Source organism: Petromyzon marinus, unplaced genomic scaffold, assembly GCF_048934315.1.
Source record: "Petromyzon marinus isolate PM22_M1 ecotype Great Lakes invasive population unplaced genomic scaffold, UKy_Petmar_22M1.pri1.0 PM_Scaffold_76, whole genome shotgun sequence".
Classification (NCBI taxonomy): Eukaryota; Metazoa; Chordata; class Hyperoartia; order Petromyzontiformes; family Petromyzontidae; genus Petromyzon; species Petromyzon marinus.
In genome coordinates, this window is record NW_027423684.1 from 12548 (window position 1) to 35087 (window position 22540).

The 22540-nt window shown below is 47.9% G+C and overlaps 1 protein-coding gene and 1 long non-coding RNA gene across 3 annotated transcripts; one reads left to right on the forward strand and one right to left on the reverse strand.

Annotated features, from left to right (window-relative positions):
- Nucleotides 1-508: 508 nt before the first annotated feature.
- Nucleotides 509-7463, reverse strand: LOC142923832 (uncharacterized). The gene is made up of 3 exons (XR_012940876.1): nt 7071-7463; nt 3588-3698; nt 509-2966 (listed from the first exon to the last, which is right to left on the reverse strand). It is a non-coding gene; the product is annotated as an uncharacterized LOC142923832 (long non-coding RNA).
- A 238-nt stretch (nt 7464-7701) lies between these two features.
- LOC142923831 (mRNA export factor GLE1-like) lies at nt 7702-18406 on the forward strand. Of its 2 annotated transcripts, XM_076064813.1 has the most exons (14): nt 7709-8047; nt 9239-9368; nt 10014-10195; nt 11756-11810; nt 12315-12378; nt 12910-13025; nt 13361-13430; nt 13623-13765; nt 14187-14377; nt 14504-14633; nt 14868-14972; nt 15118-15200; nt 15668-15731; nt 17183-18406. In XM_076064813.1, the coding sequence occupies exons 1-14, from the start codon at nt 7995-7997 to the stop codon at nt 17249-17251; spliced, it is 1455 nt and encodes a 484-aa protein (XP_075920928.1). In that variant the 5' UTR covers nt 7709-7994; the 3' UTR covers nt 17252-18406. The 2 variants fall into 2 exon arrangements, with proteins under 2 accessions (XP_075920929.1, XP_075920928.1); XM_076064814.1 differs by lacking the exon at nt 15118-15200 and having other exon boundaries at nt 7702-8047.
- The last annotated feature ends 4134 nt before the right edge of the window (nt 18407-22540 follow it).

Consider the following 22540-nt stretch of genomic DNA (forward strand, 5'->3'; position numbering starts at 1 on the left):
CACGAAAGCTTCAAATCTAGAATTATTTTTTCAGTGTTATTGTATACCAGATAAGCGCCCTGGCTCTCACAAAGCAGATGGCTCGACGAAGTGGCTGCTGATATCATCGCACATCAATGTATTGCAGCACAAATAATACTCTAAACCCCACGATGTTGATTCTAAAACGTGGAGGGGGAAAGCTGGAGAAGCCGGAGACGAACAAATCCACACGACCGCGGGGAGAGAGACGCCGCAAACTACAAATATACAGCAGGGTTCAAGGTGGGGATCGAACCCACGGCATCCTGCCTACCAGGCGAGGTAGTTAACATCTCCTAGCAACCGTGGCAGCAAGCGCGGAGGCACGAGGTGCACCCCCTCCCCCCGTTGGTGGCCAAAGCTACGAGCTGCCCCCCCCCCCTGACAACCACCATGGTATTTGATTTCAACAACGGCATCAAAGAACAACAAAAAAGTTATTGACAACGCAGTTCACGTAATTTTTTTAAAAATGAAAATGAGTCCATTTACGTTCCACGTTTTATTTAAATTCAGTTAAGAGCAGTAACGTGATGTTACAAAGAGGTAACTAGGACTACGGAGCTGTGGTGGCTGCATTTTGTGAAGATGGAGCGCCTCCTACAGCATTAAATGTTTGCGACCGTGAGCGTACGGATGATGTGATTAGGGCAAGAGGAGCCGCGATGTCTCATAGCCTCTGGGGTGCGACCGTGCGAGACAAATCAAATATTGGGGCCTCACCTTGCCGCACCCCCTGAGCTGATAATGTAGTCACTACGTCACTGATAATGTGGTTACTACGTCACTGATAATGTAGTTACTACGTCACTGATAATGTAGTCACTACACCACTGATAATGTAGTTACTACGTCACTGATAATGTAGTCACTACGTCACTGATAATGTAGTCACTACGTCACTGATAATGTAGTCACTACGTCACTGATAATGTAGTTACTACGTCACTGATAATGTGGTTACTACGTCACTGATAATGTAGTTACTACGTCACTGATAATGTAGTCACTACACCACTGATAATGTAGTTACTACACCACTGATAATGTAGTCACTATGCCACTGATAATGTAGTTACAACGTCACTGATAATATAGTTACTACGTCACTGATAATGTAGTTACTACACCACTGATAATGTAGTTACTATGCCACTGATAATGTAGTCACTACGTCACTGATAATGTAGTCACTACACCACTGATAATGTAGTTACTACGTCACTGATAATGTAGTTACTACACCACTGATAATGTAGTTACTACGTCACTGATAATGTAGTTACTACACCACTGATAATGTAGTCACTACACCATTGATAATGAAGTTATTATGTCACTGATAATGTAGTTACTACGTCACTGATAATGTAGTTACTACACCACTGATAATGTAGTCACTACACCATTGATAATGTAGTCACTACACCACTGATAATGAAGTTATTACGTCACTGATAATGTAGTTACTACGTCACTGATAATGTAGTTACTACACCACTGATAATGTAGTCACTACAGCACTGATAATGTAGTCACTACACCACTGATAATGTAGTTACTACGTCACTGATAATGTAGTCACTACACCACTGATAATGTAGTTACTACGTCACTGATAATGTAGTTACTACGTCACTGATAATGTAGTCACTACACCACTGATAATGTAGTTACTACACCACTGATAATGTAGTCACTACAGCACTGATAATGCACTGTGTAACAATGTTTTTTGTTCCTGGGTAGTAAGTGTTATTTCCTAATTGCTTATGCCTCAAAAGTAGAGAAGATGGAAATCATTATCCACAAACTTTGCTTTTGTGACCAGGACAGTGATATTTTGTAATTTACATATTTTCCAGAACATTCCAGAAAGATTCAGTGCTGAGTAAACTTGGAGTAACTTCTAGAACATTCTAGAACTTTCCAGTAATATAAATAGTAGTATAAATACAGGAGCCTTAAGCCCACCAGTTCATACATATCTGCATTTTTCCGAGATGGCATCAAGAGGCTGCAAGCATCCGGCAGACGCATTTTGCTCTGTCTGTGGCCAATTTATCAAGACAAGAGCGAAAAAGCACTCTGTGGAAGCATCTGCTAAGATGTGTGAGGACTACAAGCCATATTTCGACATGCCTGTCGAGGATCAAGACAAACCCTGGGCACCTTATTTCACCTGCGAGCAATTAAAAAAAAACTCTGCACGGTAAGATGGACAATTGTTGCTCGTAATTTTAGTTATGAAATTTGTAAAAAAAAAGAATTGTAAAAGTTTTACATTTGAAAATGTTTTACAATTTTCAATGTTGTTGAAAAAATATAACATATGAAAAATGTTGCGAGAATCTTACAGTCATGGGTGAAATATATATATTTTTGTAAGATGGTACAGAGGGGAAAAGAGAGCCATAAAGTTCGCTATCCCAAGAATTTGGCAAGAACCCACTGACCACTGAAGCAACTGCTACTTCTGCATGGTGGACCCTTTCAAACGTATGACTGTCAAGAATGCACCTGCTATCACTTTCCTTCATCCATCGCCCCGGTGCCACAATGCCATGAGCTACCCGTACCCACTCATCCGGAGAGAGAGCAGCAAGTCAGAGAGCGAAGAAGACGTTGTAGATCCAGATGACAATTTCAGAGGTGGAGCTGAGGAGAGAAACCCATACTACCCCAACCAAAAAGACCTCAACGACTTGATCAGATATCTTGGTCTCACCAAGCCCAATACCAAGCTTTTGACGTCTAGGCTCAAGCAGTGGAACTTGTTGGATGAAAGTGTGCAAATCGCACATAATTTTCGACCTTGTGATTGCCCAGGGGTAGCGGTGCCGGCGACGACGGCGGAGGTGACAGTGATGACGATGATGGCGGTGATGGCGTTGATGTCGAAGTGCGGACGAGCTGCGATTCCGTCACCGGTAATCTGATGCCACCTGGCAGGGGATAAGAGAATCAGTTTAATTATTTAGTTTTCGTGTCTATTTAACTGTGGCATAATTATTTGTTGCCGCGTGTGATTTCAATGTCTGATATGCAACAAATATTGTGCCAAATATAACCAGAATTGTGCTGTTCAGGTTATGCATTGGGTGGCGTGTCGAGACGTGAAGCATCCATTTGGAAATATTTTCAGCGAGCAGTGCACATTTGTGACGGCGAACGACCCTCGGGATCGGACATGACAAAACTACTCCTGAGAATCTGTTATCCGATTGGTTGAGTAATGGAACCGGTAATCGGTAGGGAAATCAATCACTCAAATAAAACATATAATCAGATATCGCAGCTCTAGCGGTGAGTGGTGCAGGGTGTAGTGGTGGTGAGCGGTGCAGGGAGTGGTGGTGGTGAGTGGTGCAGGGTGTGGTGGTGAGCGGTGCAGGGTGTGGTGGCGATGGTGAGCGGTGCAGGGTGTGGTGGCGATGGTGAGCGGTGCAGGGTGTGGTGGTGAGTTGTGGTGAGTTGTGGGGAGTGGTGGTGAGTTGTGGGGAGTGGTGGTGAGTTGTGGGGAGTGGTGGTGAGTTGTAGGGAGTCGTGGCGAGTACGCCACCGCTCACCTCCCCGTGCGTGGGACCTCTCTCTGTGCCACGTTCCGCGTGCGAACCGCACAGCGAGCAGCACCGCCCCAACGAACGGGAGGAGGAGGAGCAGGAGGAACTGGAGGGATCCTAGGAGTGCGCGTGGGGGAGGGACATGGAGAAGAGAGCCAGCAGAGCGGCTTAGGACAGACATTACGGACTCGACTCCCCAGCGACTTATACCCCGGGATTCATTTTCTAAATGCTGCTAGGCTGGCTTGCAAGTAGGGACTATTGGTATAAGGCACTACCACTACAACACAAGGTATCCCTGGTCCACAATAATCCTATATTATTGTACCATGCAATCCTATCTTGGGTAGCGAAAACAAGTCGTTGCCTTATGGACAGACCCCCCCCCCCCACCATAGGAATGTGGAATTTCCACCGCTGGTTCTCAGCTGCAAACCACAGATGAGTACCTCTGTAACTCTCATTCGAGCCGGAAATCACTTTGCCTTTAAAAAATATATATTTGTATTATATTATTCCTACACGTGTTTACCGTGGAAAGCCTCACTATATCTTCCTTCCTTTGGAGGGTCCTGCCAAGTTTCCGCAGTAAGGGGGCAGTAATTGCTCTGCACAATGCCAATTGATTAACTCGACCGACTTTCAGACCTCATTCCATTCTCCTTCTCTCCCCCCTCCTCCGCTCCGAGCATAGATGGACTCGTCCGCCTCAACAACCGCTAGTCGCTGTCCGTGGTGCTAACGTTAAGACAAAAACGCCACTTTTTTCAAAAATAAATTCTTGCTGTGGTTTTCACACCTGATGATGATTGCTTGTGTTGCAATCGAAACGTCGTGAGAATGTTATTGTTTTATTTTATTATTTCCCTTCTACGTGACTTTACCGAAATAACCAAGAATATCTTCTTTGGTTCTTTCGGTAAAGTCACGTAGAATGAGAATAAAATAATAAATTGATAAAATAAAATAACACAATATTCTCACGACGTTTCGGCCACAACACAAGCGGCCTTCATCAGATGAAGGGGACGAGACTGTCTGGAGGACAGCGCTGGAGTGAGAAAGCCACGCTGAGATCACGACCTTTAAGCTGTGTGAGAAGAAACAAAGCGCCTTGACAAAGGAATTAGCATATAATTTAGCATTGAAATGGCTGAGTGATTAGCTTGTGACTGGTCACAGAAAAGGTTATGTTAAAGTTAAAGCATACACATCCGCAAAGGCACCCCTTGACAAAGGAATTAGCATAGGATTTAGCATTGCAATAGCTAAGTTAAAGTATACACATCCGCAAAGGCACTCCTTGACAAAGGAATTAGCATAGAATTTAGCATTGAAATAGCTGAGTGATTAGCTTGTAACTGGTCACAGAAATAGCTATGTTAAAGTCAGAGCATATACATTCACCGAGGCACCTAGTACAAATCAAACAGGAGAATTTAGCATTGAAATAACTAGGCGAATTTAGCATTGAAATAACTGAGTGATTAGCTTGTGACTGGTCACAGAAATGGCTATTTTGAAGTTAAGGCCTACACATCTGAGCTATTCACAGTAACTGGGTATACAATACAATATATAATGAATACTATATAGTGAACCAATAAAAAATACTAAAATATAAATTACCTCAATGTTATCAATAAACTCTATATTCTCCAATCAGCTAAGCTACCAACAATAAGTTGTTATATATCACAATGCTATATGGCGAAAAAATGGGTGGATTCTTACCCTCAACTTTAGCACCACGGATAGCTACGGGCCCCGTTCAGACGGACGAGTTCATCCATGGTCGGAACAGAGGAGGGAGAGAGAGACAGCTGCGAGGCGCTATTATACTCCATGTTGTAAACTATACCATTAACCGTGGTGTGAGAGGTATTAAGAGTCAATGCCAGCGAAAGAGCTGCGGTCTGAAGGTAATTGTAAAATACAATTAATTAAGAACGGAAATGGTTTAAAACATCTTTCCAATGGTTACTAAGCCAGAATCCATCTTCTCGGTTGAAATTGTCCCCCATTTTTCGCCATATAGCATTGTGATATATGACGACTTATTGTTGGTAGCTTAGCTGATTGGAGAATATAGAGTTTATTGATAACATTGAGGTAATTTATATTTTAGTATTTTTTATTGGTTCACTATATAGTATTCATTATATATTGTATTGTATACCCAGTTACTGTGAATAGCTCAGATGTGTAGGCCTTAACTTCAACATAGCCATTTCTGTGATCAGTCACAAGCTAATCACTCAGTTATTTCAAAGCTAAATTTGCCTAGTTATTTCAATGCTAAATTCTCCTGTTTGATTTGTACTAGGTGCCTCGGTGAATGTATATGCTCTGACTTTAACATAGCTATTTCTGTGACCAGTTACAAGCTAATCACTCAGCTATTTCAATGCTAAATTCTATGCTAATTCCTTTGTCAAGGAGTGCCTTTGTGGATGTGTATACTTTAACTTAGCTATTTCAATGCTAAATTCTATGCTAATTCCTTTGTCAAGGGGTGCCTTTGCGGATGTGTATGCTTTAACTTAACTATTTCAATGCTAAACTCTATGTTAATTCCTTTGTCAAGGGGTGCCTTTGCGGATGTGTATGCTTTAACTTTAACATAGCCTTTTCTGTGACCAGTCACAAGCTAATCACTCAGCCATTTCAATGCTAATTTTTATGCTAATTCCTTTGTCAAGGCGCTTTGTTTCTTCTCACACAGCTTAAAGGTCGTGATCTCAGCGTGGCTTTCTCACTCCAGCGCTGTCCTCCAGACAGTCTCGTCCCTTCACCTGATGAAGGCCGCTTGTGTTGTGGCCGAAACGTCGTGAGAATATTGTTATTTTATCAATTTATTATTTTATTCTCATTCTACGTGACTTTACCGAAAGAACCAAAGAAGATGAATCCTTGCAGTCACGAAAGCTTTATATCGAAACCAAGAATATGTTGTGGGTTTACTCTCCAACACGCTATTTGGTGTGTTTTGTTTACGTGACAAACCTTACTAATTGGATGTCGGGTGGTGGCGGGCTTAACGACAGATTTCTATTCACGCGATCCAATCCACAGTCCTCTACTATGGACAATATTGGTCGCGAAAGCCTACTCCGTTTCGTTAAACTTGAAAAGATCAGATTGTAGTCGTTTACGAACGATGCCCGAACGTGAAGCGAGTGGCGAGCCTGAGGCCTTGCGTACGAAGAGGCGGCTCCCCACACTCGGAGCGGCAGAGCAGCAGCAGCAGCGGCGACTGGGCGCTGATCCACGCCGGGCCACAGAGCAGCGCTGCCAACCCCCCTAGCCATGCGGGCAGCAGCGCCGCCAACCCCCCCCCTAGCCATGCGGGCAGCAGCGCCGCCAACCCCCCCCAACCATGCGGGCAGCAGCAGCAGCGCTGCCAACCCCCCCCCAGCCATGCGGGCAGCAGCAGCAGCTGGGCCCCCGCGTTCGCCTGCAAACTGCTCACACGACGAGGCCATTCACCTGGGGTCGTCGCGATGAACGGTCGCGATTCGAATTGGTAATCGATTTCTCTCCACACCCCCCCCCCCCCCGTTCACTCTCTCTACTTCGTATTTTATCTTCTATCGATCTCGCGTGCCCACTGTTGCTCGCTCCATCGGCATCAATGTCAGGTGAGATAAAACATTTTCGCGAGCCGTTGGCCCCAATCTTCACCACGGTCGCGATTCGATTCATATAGTTGCAATCGATGTCTCTCGGTTAGTGTTAACGTGAGTCGATTATTAATCATGTGTCATTCTGTCTCCGTTTACAAACAAAACAATTGAAAAATAAACAGGGGACGTCTCATGGCGGACCCTCATCGATAGGACAGCCGCAGTTGGGAATTCAACCAAATAGCGCTGCGAACCTGAGTAGATCAGGGCGCGATGAGGCCTCGATTCGTTGAGAATCGATTAATCGAGTGGTGGTCACGTGGGCGGCGCGGGGCGTGGCCTGTGGGCGGCGCGCGGCGAGGCCTGTGGGCGGCGCGGGGCGTGGCCTGTGGGCGGCGCGGGGCGTGGCCTGTGGGCGGCGGGGGGCGTGGACTGTGGGCGGCGCGGGGCGTGGCTAATGGGAGACGCGGGGCGTGGCTAATGGGAGGCGCGGGGCGTGGCCTGTGGGCGTGACCTCACTCGACGTGGAGCTGGGCAGTGGAAAGCAGCAGCGCTCCTACGTCCGCTCGAATCTCCTCCTCCTCCTCAATCTTGATCCTCCTCCTCCTCAATCTTGATCCTCCTCCTCCTCAATCTTGATCCTCCTCTTCCTCAATCTTGATCCTCCTCCTCAATCTTGATCCTCCTCCTCAATCTTGATCCTCCTCGTCGGCGATCTTCGTCGGTACCCAAAGGGCGATCGCCTCGACTCGCCCCTCGTGTCCCCGTGCGGACGAACGGTCCCGCCATGGGAGCGTGCTATTCCCGAACTCCGAAGCGCGAGCGTCCCAGCAAGAAGAGGTGAGTCGGACGCTAAAGCCTCACGCCGGGCTCCGTGTGAGTCGGACGTTAAAGCCCCACGCCGGGCTCCGTGTGAGTCGGACGCTAAAGCCCCACGCCGGGCTCCGTGTGAGTCGGACGCTAAAGCCCCACGCCGGGCTCCGTGTGAGTCGGACGTTAAAGCCTCACGCCAGACTCCGTGTGAGTTGGACGCTAAAGCCCCACGCCGGGCTCCGTGTGAGTCGGACGCTAAAGCCCCACGCCGGGCTCCGTGTGAGTCGGACGCTAAAGCCCCGCAGTGTAAACACTGGGGGAGGGGTTGGTGACCATTGTTATAATCGTAGCCACAACTTATCCACGGTCTCGCGTCTTATTCAAGTCACTCTACTGCTGGATGAGGACCTCCCCACACCGTATGGGTCGTGGGGGTTATTTAACCATACTTCACCACTCTGGGCAGTGCGAGGTTGTCAAGGCGGGGGACAGCGATGGTGGAGTATGTAAGTGCAGTACAACGATGTGTTCAGCACAGTCCACCAATCACATTGTAGCCCCGCAGTCTCTAGCACCTGTTGTGATTTAGTGGTCGCCTATCCAAGCACTGATCGCGCCCATTCACAGTGACAACAAATACTGCCTCTGAGAACCCAAACTTTCATCAGCATTGGAGCAAGCAAGTCCTGTCTACTGGACAGTGTCTCATCACCAAAGTCGGGCTTGCTTGACCCAATACTGGTGACATACAAGGCCGTAATTATAATAAATATTGTGTGGGGGGGGGGGGAACGCATCCCCCCCCACACAAAATGTCCACCCCATTATATTGCTATAAAATAGATTTCCGTTTATATGATTGTGGTTATGGTTGTACTTTAGAAATCACTAATCTCTGCCATTACATAGAATGTAACAAGAAAAAGTAAAAAAATAAAAAAAAACAGCAATATAATACAATATACACTATCAGACATTATTGTTAATAAATAAATAATAATCCTGTATGTTAGTTTCTATTTTTTATATTTTAGGCAGGAAATTCGTTTCAAATTTAGATTTTTTTTCTGGGGGGGTGGGACCCCCTGGAAGATTTGGTCCCCCCCAATGTTGACTCCATGGCTACGGCTTTGGTGAAATGCCAGATGTTTTATGAGATTGAGATCCATTGCTTGGACGAACTCAATGCTGATATTAAAATCGAATCACTTATTGCAGGCATTGTAAGAAACACCGCTGCAGGCATAACCGTGTGAAGAATGGCCTTGATGACCACGCCGATGCATCCACTCCCACCACGGCGTCACCGGTGGTGCAGGAAGGTGGTGCAGACACCTCATGTGGAAAGGTAATAATCATCACCATCATCGTCTCACACGAGCACACAATCTCGTGCATTCAGCCACATGGTAACCAGCATAGAACACATCCACCACGGAGATGGAATTATAAAATAAGTTTATGTGCAGGTGCCAGCTAGACTCTTTTGCATCGTCGGACTGTGAGAGGATTATTTTGAATTTTCGGACTGTGAGAGGGAGTGACAGATTGGGGAGGCCTTCATCCAACATCAGATTAACTATGGCTGATGATTATATAAGTGACAATTGTTGAATGATTCCTCTGTCATCGTATCATCACCAGCTATTTTCTATCCGCTCCCAATTGACGGCCCGACACACATCATCACCACCCATCACAGTCACGCAATGCCACAATGTATCCGACTCCTGCACGGGAACTGAACTCATTGATCCATCTCTGCGGTGGCCGTACTCTTTCCTTTTTGGCTGCCATTCAATTACCAATTCCGTCCATCAGTTCTCGCAATGTATCCTGCACAATCCCGTTTATCGGAACGGCCAATTGGATGGTTCAAACGTGACTTTATACGCGTCTTGGTGCACACTTTAGCTTGTGTTCCCCTACCACTGCACTGCACGTGTGCACTCTCTACCTGGTGCGTAAACCATGAACGTGATTCCCTCGACAGGAGGCGCCGGCAGAGGGCCAGGTCATTGTGCCGCTCTCCCCACTTGACATCACTGGACGACCATTGCCCCATGGGGATGGCGAGCCCCCCCACGCCTCCGCTGACAACCCCCTTCTCCTGGTCGAGGAGAAGGGACCCAGCGAGGAGGAGGCGAAGCGACGCGACAATGAGCCGGAAGTCAGGTAGGGAGGGGACTGCGAGATGCAGCGGTGGACACTGTGGTCTGGTTAGGGAGCATCGGTCGTCTGGACAGGCAGTTAGACAATTACTGTAGGTATGAGGGAGTGTAGGTGTGAGGGAGTGTAAGTGTGAGGGAGTGTAGGTGTGAGGGAGTGTAAGTGTGAGGGAGTGTAGGTGTGAGGGAGTGTAGGTGTGAGGGAGTGTAAGGGTGAGGTAGTGTAAGTGTGAGCAAGTGTAAGTGTGAGGGAGTGTAAGTGTGAGGGAGTGTAGGTGTGAGCAAGTGTTATTGTGAGCAAGTGTAAGTGTGAGGGAGTGTAGGTGTGAGGGAGTGTAGGTGTGAGGGAGTGTAAGTGTGAGGGAGTGTAAGTCTAAGGGAGTGTAAGTGTGAGCAAGTGTAAGTGTGAGGGAGTGTAGGTGTGAGGGAGTGTAAGTGTGGGGGAGTGTAAGTCTAAGGGAGTGTAAGTGTGAGCAAGTGTAAGTGTGAGCAAGTGTAAGTGTGAGGGAGTGTAGGTGTGAGGGAGTGTAGGTGTGAGGGAGTGTAAGTGTTATTGAGTGTAGGTGTGAGCGAGTGTAGGTGTGAGTGAGTGTAGTTGTGAGGGAGTGTAGGTGTGAGGGAGTGTAGGTGTGAGTGAGTACGTGTGAGGGAGTGTAGGTGTGAGGTAGTGTAGCTGTGAGTGAGTGTAAGTGTGAGGGAGTGTAGGTGTGAGGGAGTGTAGGTGTGAGGGAGTGTAAGTGTGAGCAAGTGTAAGTGTGAGGGAGTGTAAGTGTGAGGGAGTGTAAGTGTGAGGGAGTGTGTGAGGGAGTGTAAGTGTGAGGGAGTGTAGGTGTGAGGGAGTGTAGGTGTGAGGGAGTGTAAGTGTGAGCAAGTGTAAGTGTGAGGGAGTGTAAGTGTGAGGGAGTGTAGGTGTGAGCAAGTGTTATTGTGAGCAAGTGTAAGTGTCAGGGAGTATAGGTGTGAGGGAGTGTAGGTGTGAGGGAGTGTAGGTGTGAGGGAGTGTAAGTGTGAGGGAGTGTAAGTCTAAGGGAGTGTAAGTGTGAGCAAGTGTAAGTGTGAGCAAGTGTAAGTGTGAGGGAGTGTAGGTGTGAGGGAGTGTAGGTGTGAGGGAGTGTAGATGTGAGGGAGTGTAGGTGTGAGGGAGTGTAAGTGTGAGGGAGTGTAAGTGTTATTGAGTGTAGGTGTGAGGGAGTGTAGGTGTGAGTGAGTATAGGTGTGAGGGAGTGTAAGTGTGAGGGTGTGTGAGTGTGAGTGAGTGTAAGTGTGAGGGAGTGTAGGTGTGAGGGAGTGTAAGTGTGAGGGAGTGTAGGTGTGAGGGAGTGTAAGTGTGAGGGAGTGTAAGTGTGAGGGAGTGTAGGTGTGAGGGAGTGTAGCTGTGAGTGAGTGTAAGTGTGAGGGAGTGTAGGTGTGAGGTAGTGTACGTGTGAGTCTTTGTGCAGGCTCATATATGAGTGTGAGTGTCAGCTAGAGCTCGTGTACACTGGTGTTGGTTCCAGCTAGCATAAGGGTACGCAGAATGACACTAGCGAACACTATTGTGATCATTTGTTGTTTTGTTTTTGTTCAGCTCTGAGAATGTTATCCTCGAGATCATCACTGAGGAGCGTTTCTCTGGAATCGCGGTAAGAGTCTTGGTGTAGCGAGTTTATAGTCTCAGCTTGGTCACCAATTGTCACGTAACATTTGTTTTGCCACTTGCTTTGGTAGTTCGGCACAGCAGTTTGCACGCTGTGCTGTGAACCCAGCCACCTCAGTTGGATTCCCAGCAAAGGCTAGATTAATTGGAGGGGGATATCAGGGATTACGGACTCTACGTTTGTTACGATGTTTCAAACGTGCGGCTTAGCCCGAACACGCAACCTTGACACCCATCTACACAGCAATCAGGCATACCCTGCTGACGAGACTCAGATCATTAACACCGGCCCAGAGATTCCCTGATGGAAAACATTGGTCCCACAAGCTCATAGTCCGATGAACTAAAATGTTAATTTCTTTATAGACTGTGAAACAGACACGTGTGCTTTGATTTTTCTTAAGTCGGAACATTCATCAGCTATGAGAATGCATTTGGCGGCACACCCTTATAAAATACAGCGTGGTCTGGTGTGGTTTGCTGTCTGCAGAACAGCGGTGATGGTGGCGAGGATGCACCGCGTCTGGCACGCGAGTGCGAGCCGCTGGAGCAAGGTGAGGCGTCGTTTCCTCTGTTATAACGGGTTGCGTGTGGATCCCCGGTTATAATGGACCGTGTGTGAGTCTTTGGTTATAAGCGGTCATGTGTGGGACCCTGGTAATTATGACCCATATGTGGAACCCTGGTTATAATGTGTGTTGTGTGGGTCCCTGGTTCTAACGGGCTGCGTGTGGAACCCTGGTTATAATGTGGGTTGTATGGGTCCCTGCTTCTAACGGGCTGCGTGTGGAACCCTGGTTATAATGTGTGTTGTATGGGTCCCTGCTTCTAACGGGCTGCGTGTGGAACCCTGGTTATAATGTGTGTTGTGTGGGTCCCTGGTTCTAACGGGCTGCGTGTGGAACCCTGGTTATAATGTGTGTTGTGTGGGTCCCTGGTTCTAACGGGCTGTTTGTGGAACCCTGGTTATAATGTGTGTTGTATGGGTCCCTGCTTCTAACGGGCTGCGTGTGGAACCCTGGTTATAATGTGTGTTGTATGGGTCCCTGCTTCTAACGGGCTGTGTGTTGCATTGATTGCCACAGCGGGTGGAGATTGGGCGGAGGGCAGCGTCCCGCAGCGCCGTCACCAAGAGCTGCAGCGCCACTTGGCGGAGACGGTGGAGAGACTGAAGGAGCTCAACGGCAACCAGGACCTCAAGGTATGCGGGGGGGGGTCGTGAGTTCAAATGCCCGATTCTGACAGCTACTGTATATTTGCAGTGTACGTATTCTCCTCATGGTTGCGTGGATTTTTCTCCAGGTTCTCCAGTTTTTCCCTCCACATTTAGAAACGCGTGTTTTTAGAGTATTTGGCTGCTATAAATATCCATGCGATATTTCACTTCGTGGAGCTAGCAGTTGTAGCCGAGTCTCTTCTGAAAAAGAGCTATATAGCTCAGTGGGCCTTACCTAGTAAAATAAAAAACAAATAGTTTTAGTGTCATAGTTTAGTTTTAATAGTGTGAGTGTACCTGTGTGTGTGTGTGATGGGCAGACCAAGGTCATGAAGTTCGAGCTGGCCAAGGCCTCGTCACTGCCCATCAACCAGATCTCCAACACGTCTGGTGAGGGCCGTCCCCTCCCCTCTCTCGTGAAACGTCGAGTCTCAGCCTGCCCCAGCTCCCGCGGTGTAAACGCACAATCGGGCAGCTTGCGCGGCAGTCACTGTGTCACGACTGCCGTAGTGCAGCGCTGTTGTATAATACACGTCCCCCCGTTTTTACCCGTGCCCCCCCCCAACGTGTCCTCGTGCGCAGGTTCTCACCTGCGCGTCATCACCGGCAAGCTGGACTTGCTGTTGAGCGGCACGGCCGTCGTGTCGGGCACGCGCTCCACCAGCGTGTCGGACCACCCGCAGGGCCTGCTCTACGTCCTGCACCGGGTGTCTGAGAGGCTCGTGGTACGTCGACATGCCCCCTCGCAAAGCCCCCGCGTCTTGCCTCGCAGTCAAATGCACCTCGCATGCACGCACCTCCACGACACCACCGTCGTCATCGCCATCATCCACCGACATCTGCATTTCACCTTCGCCTGTGTGCTCGCTGCTAGGATCAGTTCACTTGAATGTGTGTTCATTTATTCTCACGGTTCATTCATCGATGCTTCTTATACCAGAAAGCCACAATGCGTCTCATCAAGAATTTTTTTTTTCAGCGGGGCTCCTCTTGCAATGTTTGTGAAGTTCATAATTGCCCGTTTAATTGGGAAAGATAAATGAGATAGGTTATTTATGACAAACTAAATAAGTACAGCAAATTGGTTGTCTTCGGTTCCGGTTTCTTCACCTCACCCTCTCTCCCCCTGCGTCCCTGCCACTACAGAAGCAGAGCGAGGAGGAGGTGGGGTGGAACCACGCGGCGGTGTTCCCCATCGCGGCTGTCACCGTGGAACTGTGGCACCGCCACCCAGCCCTCGGGGAGCTCCTGCTTGCTCACCTGCTCAGCAAGTGCCCCTACATGGGCCCCGTCTTCCCTCGTCCCACGCCTGGGCAGAGCCAGGAGGACGCTTTCAGGTGAGGGCACTAGGGATCTGGTGGGGGGGGGGGTCGGTGGTAGTTGGGGGGTGAGGAGTGAGCGGTGAGAGCTGTGCGTGGGTGTGGCGTGTGCTTGACGCCCGTGTCTCCCCCCATCACCAGCAGGATCCTCGGTTACCGCTTCGAGGATGGGAGAGTAGAGAACGAAGACTTGTTTCTCCAGAGAATGTCGGGCATGGCGCGCATGTACGCGGCCATCATCTCCGCGCCCGTGCCCCCCTCCAGTGGCAACAAGGTAGCACCGCCAATCCGGGGTCACGATCCCCATCAAGAATCGGATCTCACTCTCTCCGTCACGTACAGTTTGGTTCGCTCTGCTAGTGTACGTGTAACATTGTTTGCATGCGATTTGCTTAAATCGTAAGCCACTGGCTCTGTGTAGCGCAAGTACGATAATGGGATTTTAAATTGACGAATCTCTCCCACACCTGCCACCCTACCCCACGCGTGCCATGTGCGTGAATCGCAGAGCCACCCCCACGGCATGAGTCACGGCTGGACCTGGCTCATGCAGGTCCTGGATATGGAGCCCATGGCCAATGTCACCCCCACGGTGCTCTTCAGCTTTCTGGAGGTACGCACGAGAGCACACGGGCATGAGCACACAGCGCGTGCACAGGAACACACGGGTACACGCACGGGAACACAGCGCACAAGCATTGTGATAGAGACGAGGCTGCCCTGTGACTTGTTCACATGCTCCTGGCGTGTGTGAGCAGGTGGCAGGTAATGCAATGGCGATTGAATACGGCGATCAGCTCTGGGAGCTGCTCGATGGGTTAAGGAAAGAATACATCCCAAGGTACCTCTCGCCCGGTGGCAGTCTCGTCTCCATCTCACCTTCACGAAGCCATTTATATTTGCACGTGTTCCTTGCATTGACGATTTGCTTTCTACTGTTTTTATGTTGTGGCAATAGACTGAATCACCTTGTCAAGTAACCAGCTAATATCAAAGTAACATTGCACTTGTACATACAGAAGGGTCCTTGCACCGCCATAATTTTCCCCTGCGGATCATAAACTTTGGCTCTTGGAAGACTCTTGACCAGCCCAGTTTTCCACCCACAGCAATTTGCAGGGAGGCGGTAGCGATGCGATCGACGTGACTGTGAAGTCAGCTGTCGACAGCAGGCTCCCGTTACAGTGTGTCTCTGAACGAGCTTAAAGCTGTGGTTGGTGATGGTCACCGGTTAAGGACTGGAGCCAGAAGTTTGTAAGAATCGATGGATGCGCAACTAAACTCGCTGCATCTGTTCTTGTCCTGCAGAATCGAGAAAGTATCCATCCCGCAGCAGATGGGAACTGTGGTCAGACTGAGGCTGTTCCTCGAGGTACCGGCTTTGACCACACAACTTTGACACACATATTTATTCTAGTGCCGTTGTCATAACCCGCACAGCAATGTGTGTAGCATTACCTTAAGTCATAACAGCCGCGGAAGGTGACATCACAATGATATCTGAAGTCACTCAGTAGCTCCCTTTATCCATGCTCGCAGCAATCGCCATCCTTAGTGGGCACATTGCGAGCTGGTCAGGAGACGTCAGTACAGCAGCGGAGTGAACGTAACTGTGCGGAGCTGTGTTTTATCCGAATGTGTTGTGGCTTTTCCCCGGGTATTCTGGATTCTTCCCAATCGCCAAACTTGCCTTTACAGAATTCGCCAAACATCCCAATACAGGGCCATCCTGAAGTAGAGTGTTAACACTCAATGTGGCCAAAGTTACATTCATTAGGGGCATAGTTAGTACCATGTGTGTGGGTGTAATTATTGTCAAAGTATTTGTAAGTACATGCCAATGAAATCATAAATATTAAGAGTTAGAAAATCCAAATTAGATGAAAACTTGAGTTGAACAAAGGTATTTTTTTCGTGAAGGAATCTGTGCCCAGGATAATACCTTAAACTCGCTATACTTGAGACTCCGGTTTAATCACAGGTGGCTGAAACCTCAATTCAAACCCAGGATCTGAGTGGTGTTGGCTTTGCACTCGAACGCATAATTAGCCCCGTATTCACTTTGTCACCTAATGTAATTTTTTACGTGTCGGGAAGTTGGGAAACACTTCCCAGAAATAAATTAGTAATTCTCCTCTCATTGCGGCATGCGTACACACGAAGGGGCGGTTAATAGTTAATTGCCTGAATCACCAGGTCTCCCCTTCACACAGGGTTTCTAGTACATCATCAGACATGTGCGGCAATCCTACCCCAGGATTGTGTATAACTCACTAATTACATAATTCCCTAACGCATTACACCAGGGATGGTGGGTTAGGTAATTGGGATCATCTACCTCACACCTGAATGGGAGGAGCAGGAGGATGGGTTGAAAGGTGATTGGCCAGGAGGGTTGAAGGGGAAAGGCAGGGAAGGGTTGAGGGAAAAGCTCGATGGTGGATCGGGACATTTGCCAGGAAACTCTTAACGCGTGTGTCGGACTGTTCAATAAACATACAAATAGCACAACCAAGTACGCGTCTAGAACTTCTCCACAAAGTGCGCTTTGGGCTGAAAAAGCCTCTGACCGGCGTGCATCGCTTCCTGCACAAGAAACAGCAGCTACATTAAAATAACTTATTAAATATTCACCTTAACAGCACTCAAGACACCAGAGCGAGGCATTCTATTGGCACGCTGCCACTGGTTGGCCCTTCAAATCCCATGTGGGGCTGCTGGGCTGCCCGGACTCGAGTATCCACATTAATCCCTGTTTGTGTGTGTGTTGTGTTTGTGTGTGTTTGTGTGTGTTGTGTTTGTGTGTGTTGTGTTTGCCTGCAGGACTGTTTTGTTAATCGGGAGATTCCTTTGCCAAGCGGGCATCTCTCAGAAGAATTTTGGAAGGCTTAATAAGATCACCCTTCACACCTGTACATTATGTAAATATATGTTTTATGCAAGTAACTCCCATAATACAGGTTTTCTAGGTTAGATCGCGTAAGTGTATAAATGTGTCGTTAACCCCGCCACCACCCGACACAGGCAATGAGTAAGGTTTGTCACGTAAACAGAATATGCCAATTCGTCACTAGTACAGTACACCGCTTTGTTGGAGAGCAAAGCCACAACATTTACAATCTGTGTACGACGTTTCGCCAGTAATGACAATGAGCTTCTTCAGACTGCAGCCAGATTTGTGGAGAAATCCTGTTTCGTTCCTTAACTAGAGGGGTAGTAGATGTGATGAAAACACTTGTGTGTTCTTCTTGTGCCGGAGTGGGGGGGGGGAATTAATTAATGTATATAATTAATATATATATAAATAATGTATATAATCAATGTATATAAATAATGCATATAAATAATGCATATAATTAATGTATATAATTAATGTATATAATTAATGTATATAATTTATGTATATAATTTATGTATATAAATAATGTATCTAATTGCTGCTTTGTAAGCGAACCATCAAATAATAAAATGTTTAAATGCAGGTCAGCATGCTTCAATAGTGATTACCGTTGGTATGGCTATTTTAGTATACACAATCAGCAGCAGGTACAATAACAATGGCCTTGCATAATGCGCATGCATAATGTACATTGATTACCATATATATATAACTCAAACGGCAACGGATACCCACAGTAATTTATATGCATTAATTCATCCCTCCCCCACTTCGCGCAAGAACGGCACACAAGTGATGTCATCACATCTACCCCTCTATTTAACAAAACAGGAGGATTTCTCCACCAATCTGGCTGTCACCTGATGAAGCTCGTTGTTATTACTGGCGAAACGTCGTACTCAGATTATAAATGTTGTGGCTTTGCTCTCCAACACAGCAGTGTGCTCTACTAGTAACGAATTGGCACGTTCTGTTTACATGATAAACATTACTAATTGGCTGTGTCGGGTGGTGGCAGGTTTTTTGACACATATATTTACGCGATCTAACAACAAAAAAACCTGTATTGTGGATGACGTCAGTCGCGAAAGCTTACGTGTTAAACAGTAAATCATTTATTCGTAAATTAAATAAAAACCATGAATTGCTACATTGTGTCATGGTTGCTTGTATGCAATATATACAATGGTTTGTGTTCCTGGTGTGTAAACAGCAAAAAATAACTGCAAAACATGCACAAATACACACGAAGATGAATAGCAAAACAAAAACTCACTGGGCATGACACACCAACCGGGCCTTTATATGGGAAGACACAGCGGCATTAACCACGATGTGTTCATCGTCATTTTCTGAAGGCTACCAAATGTTTGGATGGCTCAACCAGGACACATGGTGAATTGGTCGCCCCTCTATCTGTCCCCCTCCTACTTTACATAGCCATGCTTACACTAACAACCGTTAATATACTATGCCCACTGATCATAGGCCTCATTAATCTATCAGCAACGCTGGAGGACCCAGAGAAAAATCCACGTGATCACCAGACGGAGATAGAACACGCAAGCTCAAAATATACAACAGGCATCGCCAGGTTCCAGCACCGAACCCACGACATCCTCCATGCCAGGCGAGGGAGATAACGTCGCCTTCGCCACGGTTGATGCCATGGGTTGGGGTTACAGTGCACAGAACGTTACTAGGCCCAGACTCCAAGAACACAACAGCGGTCACGTCACACGTTTATCACTTTTATTTCGGATTCTACGGATACAAAAGTTTCCATGCTTAAGATGACAATACTTTGCGTTGAGATGATACGCAGTGATATTTGCAGATACATTTTCGTCTATGTCACAAAAATGATTATAAAAACAAAAATAGTTTGGCTTCATGTGGGGCAGAATCCCCCCCACCACCCCTCAGGCAAGGCTTTGACAGCGCACACCGCACGGATTTTTACAAAAACTGTTCCACCGTCAGTCGCCATCGGCACCTAGCGGCCACGAGCGCGCGTTCAGCACAAATCACGAAACGTCGGACGTGTCCGGCCCTGTCCGCCTGGCTATCCAGGCCCCAGTCGCCACCCAATACCAGAAACCACCACCCAGCAACAGCACCACCGTCACCACAACCAACAACAACTGCCGTAAGCCACCGTGACACGTTACGTGAACTGAGACCCACGTCTAACAGAGAGGGCCCTTGCCTATAAACATGATTTGAAGATTTCGTGACTGCAGGAATCCATACTCTTTGGTTCTTTCGGTCAAGTCACGTAGGTAGAAAAAATAATACTAGATCACGACGTTTCGATCGCCACAAGCAATCGTCTTCAGGTGGGAGAGAGAAACAGCCAACCACTCACAAGGTGCGACTCCTTCCGAGATTTGAGGCACGGCAGCCTCAGCAGAGGTATCCCGACTTTCCCCCATGACGTTGTCTGGGCTGAGGGATTTCCCTTTCCCTAAGACCTCAGAAATGTTTCACAAACCTGCACACCTGTCCTTGGGGGTTAGAGTTCGGATCACCTTTCTTTCCCGTCATCAGCAACCTGCGACCACGAGTAAGCCTCCTCATTTTGACGTGGGGACGCTGTAGACAGTGGGAGGGGGCGTTTCGTGTTTTCATGTCGACGTGGGGACGCTGTGCACGGGGATTGTGGTCCTCGTGCACGGGGATTGTGGTCCTCGTGCAAGGGGATTGTGGTCCTCGTGCACGGGGAATGTGGTCCTCGTGCACGGGGATTGTGGTCCTCCTGCACGGGGATTTTGGTCCCCGCTCTCAAAGGGACGAGCCACTGGTCTGGACAACAACGGCCATTGCTTAGAAACAGACGCCTAATGTTTACATTCCATTGAAGACGGTGTCATTGACGATTGTGTTGAGTCGTGTTTGTCATTAGTTGTCCTTGCTCTCCACCGTCAACGCAGCACGTACAAATAATCTGTTGGAACAGATTTGTGAACAAGAAGGCATCATGTGCAGGTGTACTGCATTGTAACATCAACAGGGTCAGGTGTTGAGCCATGGCACTGCTGCATGGAGTTTTGCACTCAACTCGGACCGATATCTGACAGAGTGGGGCCTTGCTTGTAACATCTGGCACTTTACAAGCATTGATACAAGCGATGAGACATTGAGGGTCAAAACCTGTCCAGAGTATTGCTTGTTGTTAAACCAATGCTGCTGATAGAATGCACTCTTAGAAGGTTGTGTGGCTGATGGGATGCGTAAAGCACTTGCATCGTTTATGTGCAGAGACAAGTATGTAGCGGCTCGTGTCTGCTTCGGTACTTCGTTATTTTATTAATGTATCTGTTGTAGCTTTGTATTTGTCCTGAAGTGGGCGTCACGTGAGCGTGTACCGTGCAGTACTGCACCGGGACTCCAAAGACGTCCCCCAGAGGGCGACTTATAGCCAAACCACTCATCTCTAACCTTCACCTCTAAACCCTTAACCCTAATGACTGTAACCCTTGACCCTAAACCCGAACGATGACCACTAAACGGTGAGTATATAAGAGAGTACTGAATATGTCCACGAGAGGGTGACAGGTAACCACAGCGAACTCCGACCCCTCACCACCGTCATATAAACTTACTCGTTGGTAACTCAACCACAACCACACCACTAACCCCCAAACCCCTGACCATAACACCCCTGATATAAACGTTACTCGTGGGCTTGTGGCCACATCTGCGTCATTACATGTTGTTGCCTGCTGCCGGTCTTGTTTGATTCTCCGCTTTAATGTCCTTAAGTCGACACAAGTATATGGTTGAAGCATCACCCTCCTCTCTAGGCCCCTCCTCGTCAATGCACGATAATAATTTACTTATCTATCTATCCAGGAGAGCCACACTGAGAGGGTCCTCCTACATTGGGTTCATATTTTGAGGTTTTATGTTGACAATTGATTATGAGTGTTTATTATACAATGTGGGGAATAAACCCAAGCACCTGGAGAAACCCCACATGCGCAAGGGGGCAACACTCTATCCCTGTACTGATGGAAACAGATAGCAGTTATTCCACTGGCTAAAATAATGCCCAACCTTAATCCATAATCTCACTTAAACCTTCCATAATCCTTACATGAATCATACATTATCCCCAATTTTAATTATATTATTCGCCTTCGCGACTAATATTATTCATCATAAATATTATTTGACTTAGATCCTATGAATATAAATGTGGCGTTAACGACGCATTTATATTTACATTATCCAACCCCGAACAACCTTTACTCAGAGCACGTGTATTAGTTTATTCGTGCCGACACGTGGTACACCATGCTCCGTGTAACCCGGCTGAAGCGACCTCCACTCACTCTCCCAAAGCCGAGTTATTTCTAAGCCATCGCGCCACGATTCCACTCGCGAATGATGGAGATCGATGTCGAGCAGTGGGGGTGGCCGTGAACGGCGGTCACGCTCAGCGCGAGCCACCAACACAGCACGAGCGGGCGCAGTTGCGATCCGTTACGGTGGTCGCACGAGTTCATGAAGTTTGTGATGCTGGTAGCTTTGGACATTCTGGGTCCGTTGCCAACATCCGCGATGGGGATACAGTAAGTACATCCAAGTAGCAATGGAATCACTTGACGAGGTGGCCCATAACTTGCCTCCTGGTCAGATGAAATAGCCAAAACGAATGCAGATGCATCCATCAAGGGCTATGTTTTTTTTTTATGTAACTGCCGCAGCAGCTTATAACCGATCGTGGCACAAACCTTCAATGTGCATTACTCAATGAGAGAGACGACCATTGCCCGATGGGGATGGCGAGCCCCCCCCCCACGCCTCTGCTGACAACCCCCTTCTCCTGGTCGAGAAGAAGGGACCCAGCGAGGAGGAGGAGGAGGTGAAGCGACGAGCTGGAAGTCAGGTAGGGAGGAGGGGACTGCGAGATGCAGCAGCAGCGGTGGTGGTGGTGGTGGACACTGTGGTCTGGTCAGGGAGCACCGGTCGTCTGGACAGGCAGTTAGACAATTACTGTAGGTGTGAGGGAGTGTAAGTGTGAGGGAGTGTAAGTGTGAGGGAGTGTAAGGGTGAGGGAGCGTAAGTGTGAGGGCGTGTAGGTGAGGGAGTGTAAGTGTGAGGGAGTGTAAGTGTGAGGGAGTGTAGGTGTGAGGGAGTGTAAGTGTGAGGGAGTGTAGGTGTGAGGGAGTGTAGGTGTGAGGGAGTGTAGGTGTGAGGGAGTGTAGGTGTGAGGGAGTGTAAGTGTGAGGGAGTGTAGGTGTGAGGGATTGTAGGTGTGAGGGAGTGTAATTGTG

Excerpts from the sequence above, each read along its gene's own strand:
- LOC142923831 (XM_076064813.1), top strand. The coding sequence starts at position 7,995 with ATGGGAGCGTGCTATTCCCGAACTCCGAAGCGCGAGCGTCCCAGCAAG. Across the intron at positions 11,811-12,314 it reads AGCGTTTCTCTGGAATCGCG|AACAGCGGTGATGGTGGCGA; the intron begins GTAAGAGTCTTG and ends TGCTGTCTGCAG. Across the intron at positions 13,431-13,622 it reads CCAGATCTCCAACACGTCTG|GTTCTCACCTGCGCGTCATC; the intron begins GTGAGGGCCGTC and ends CCTCGTGCGCAG.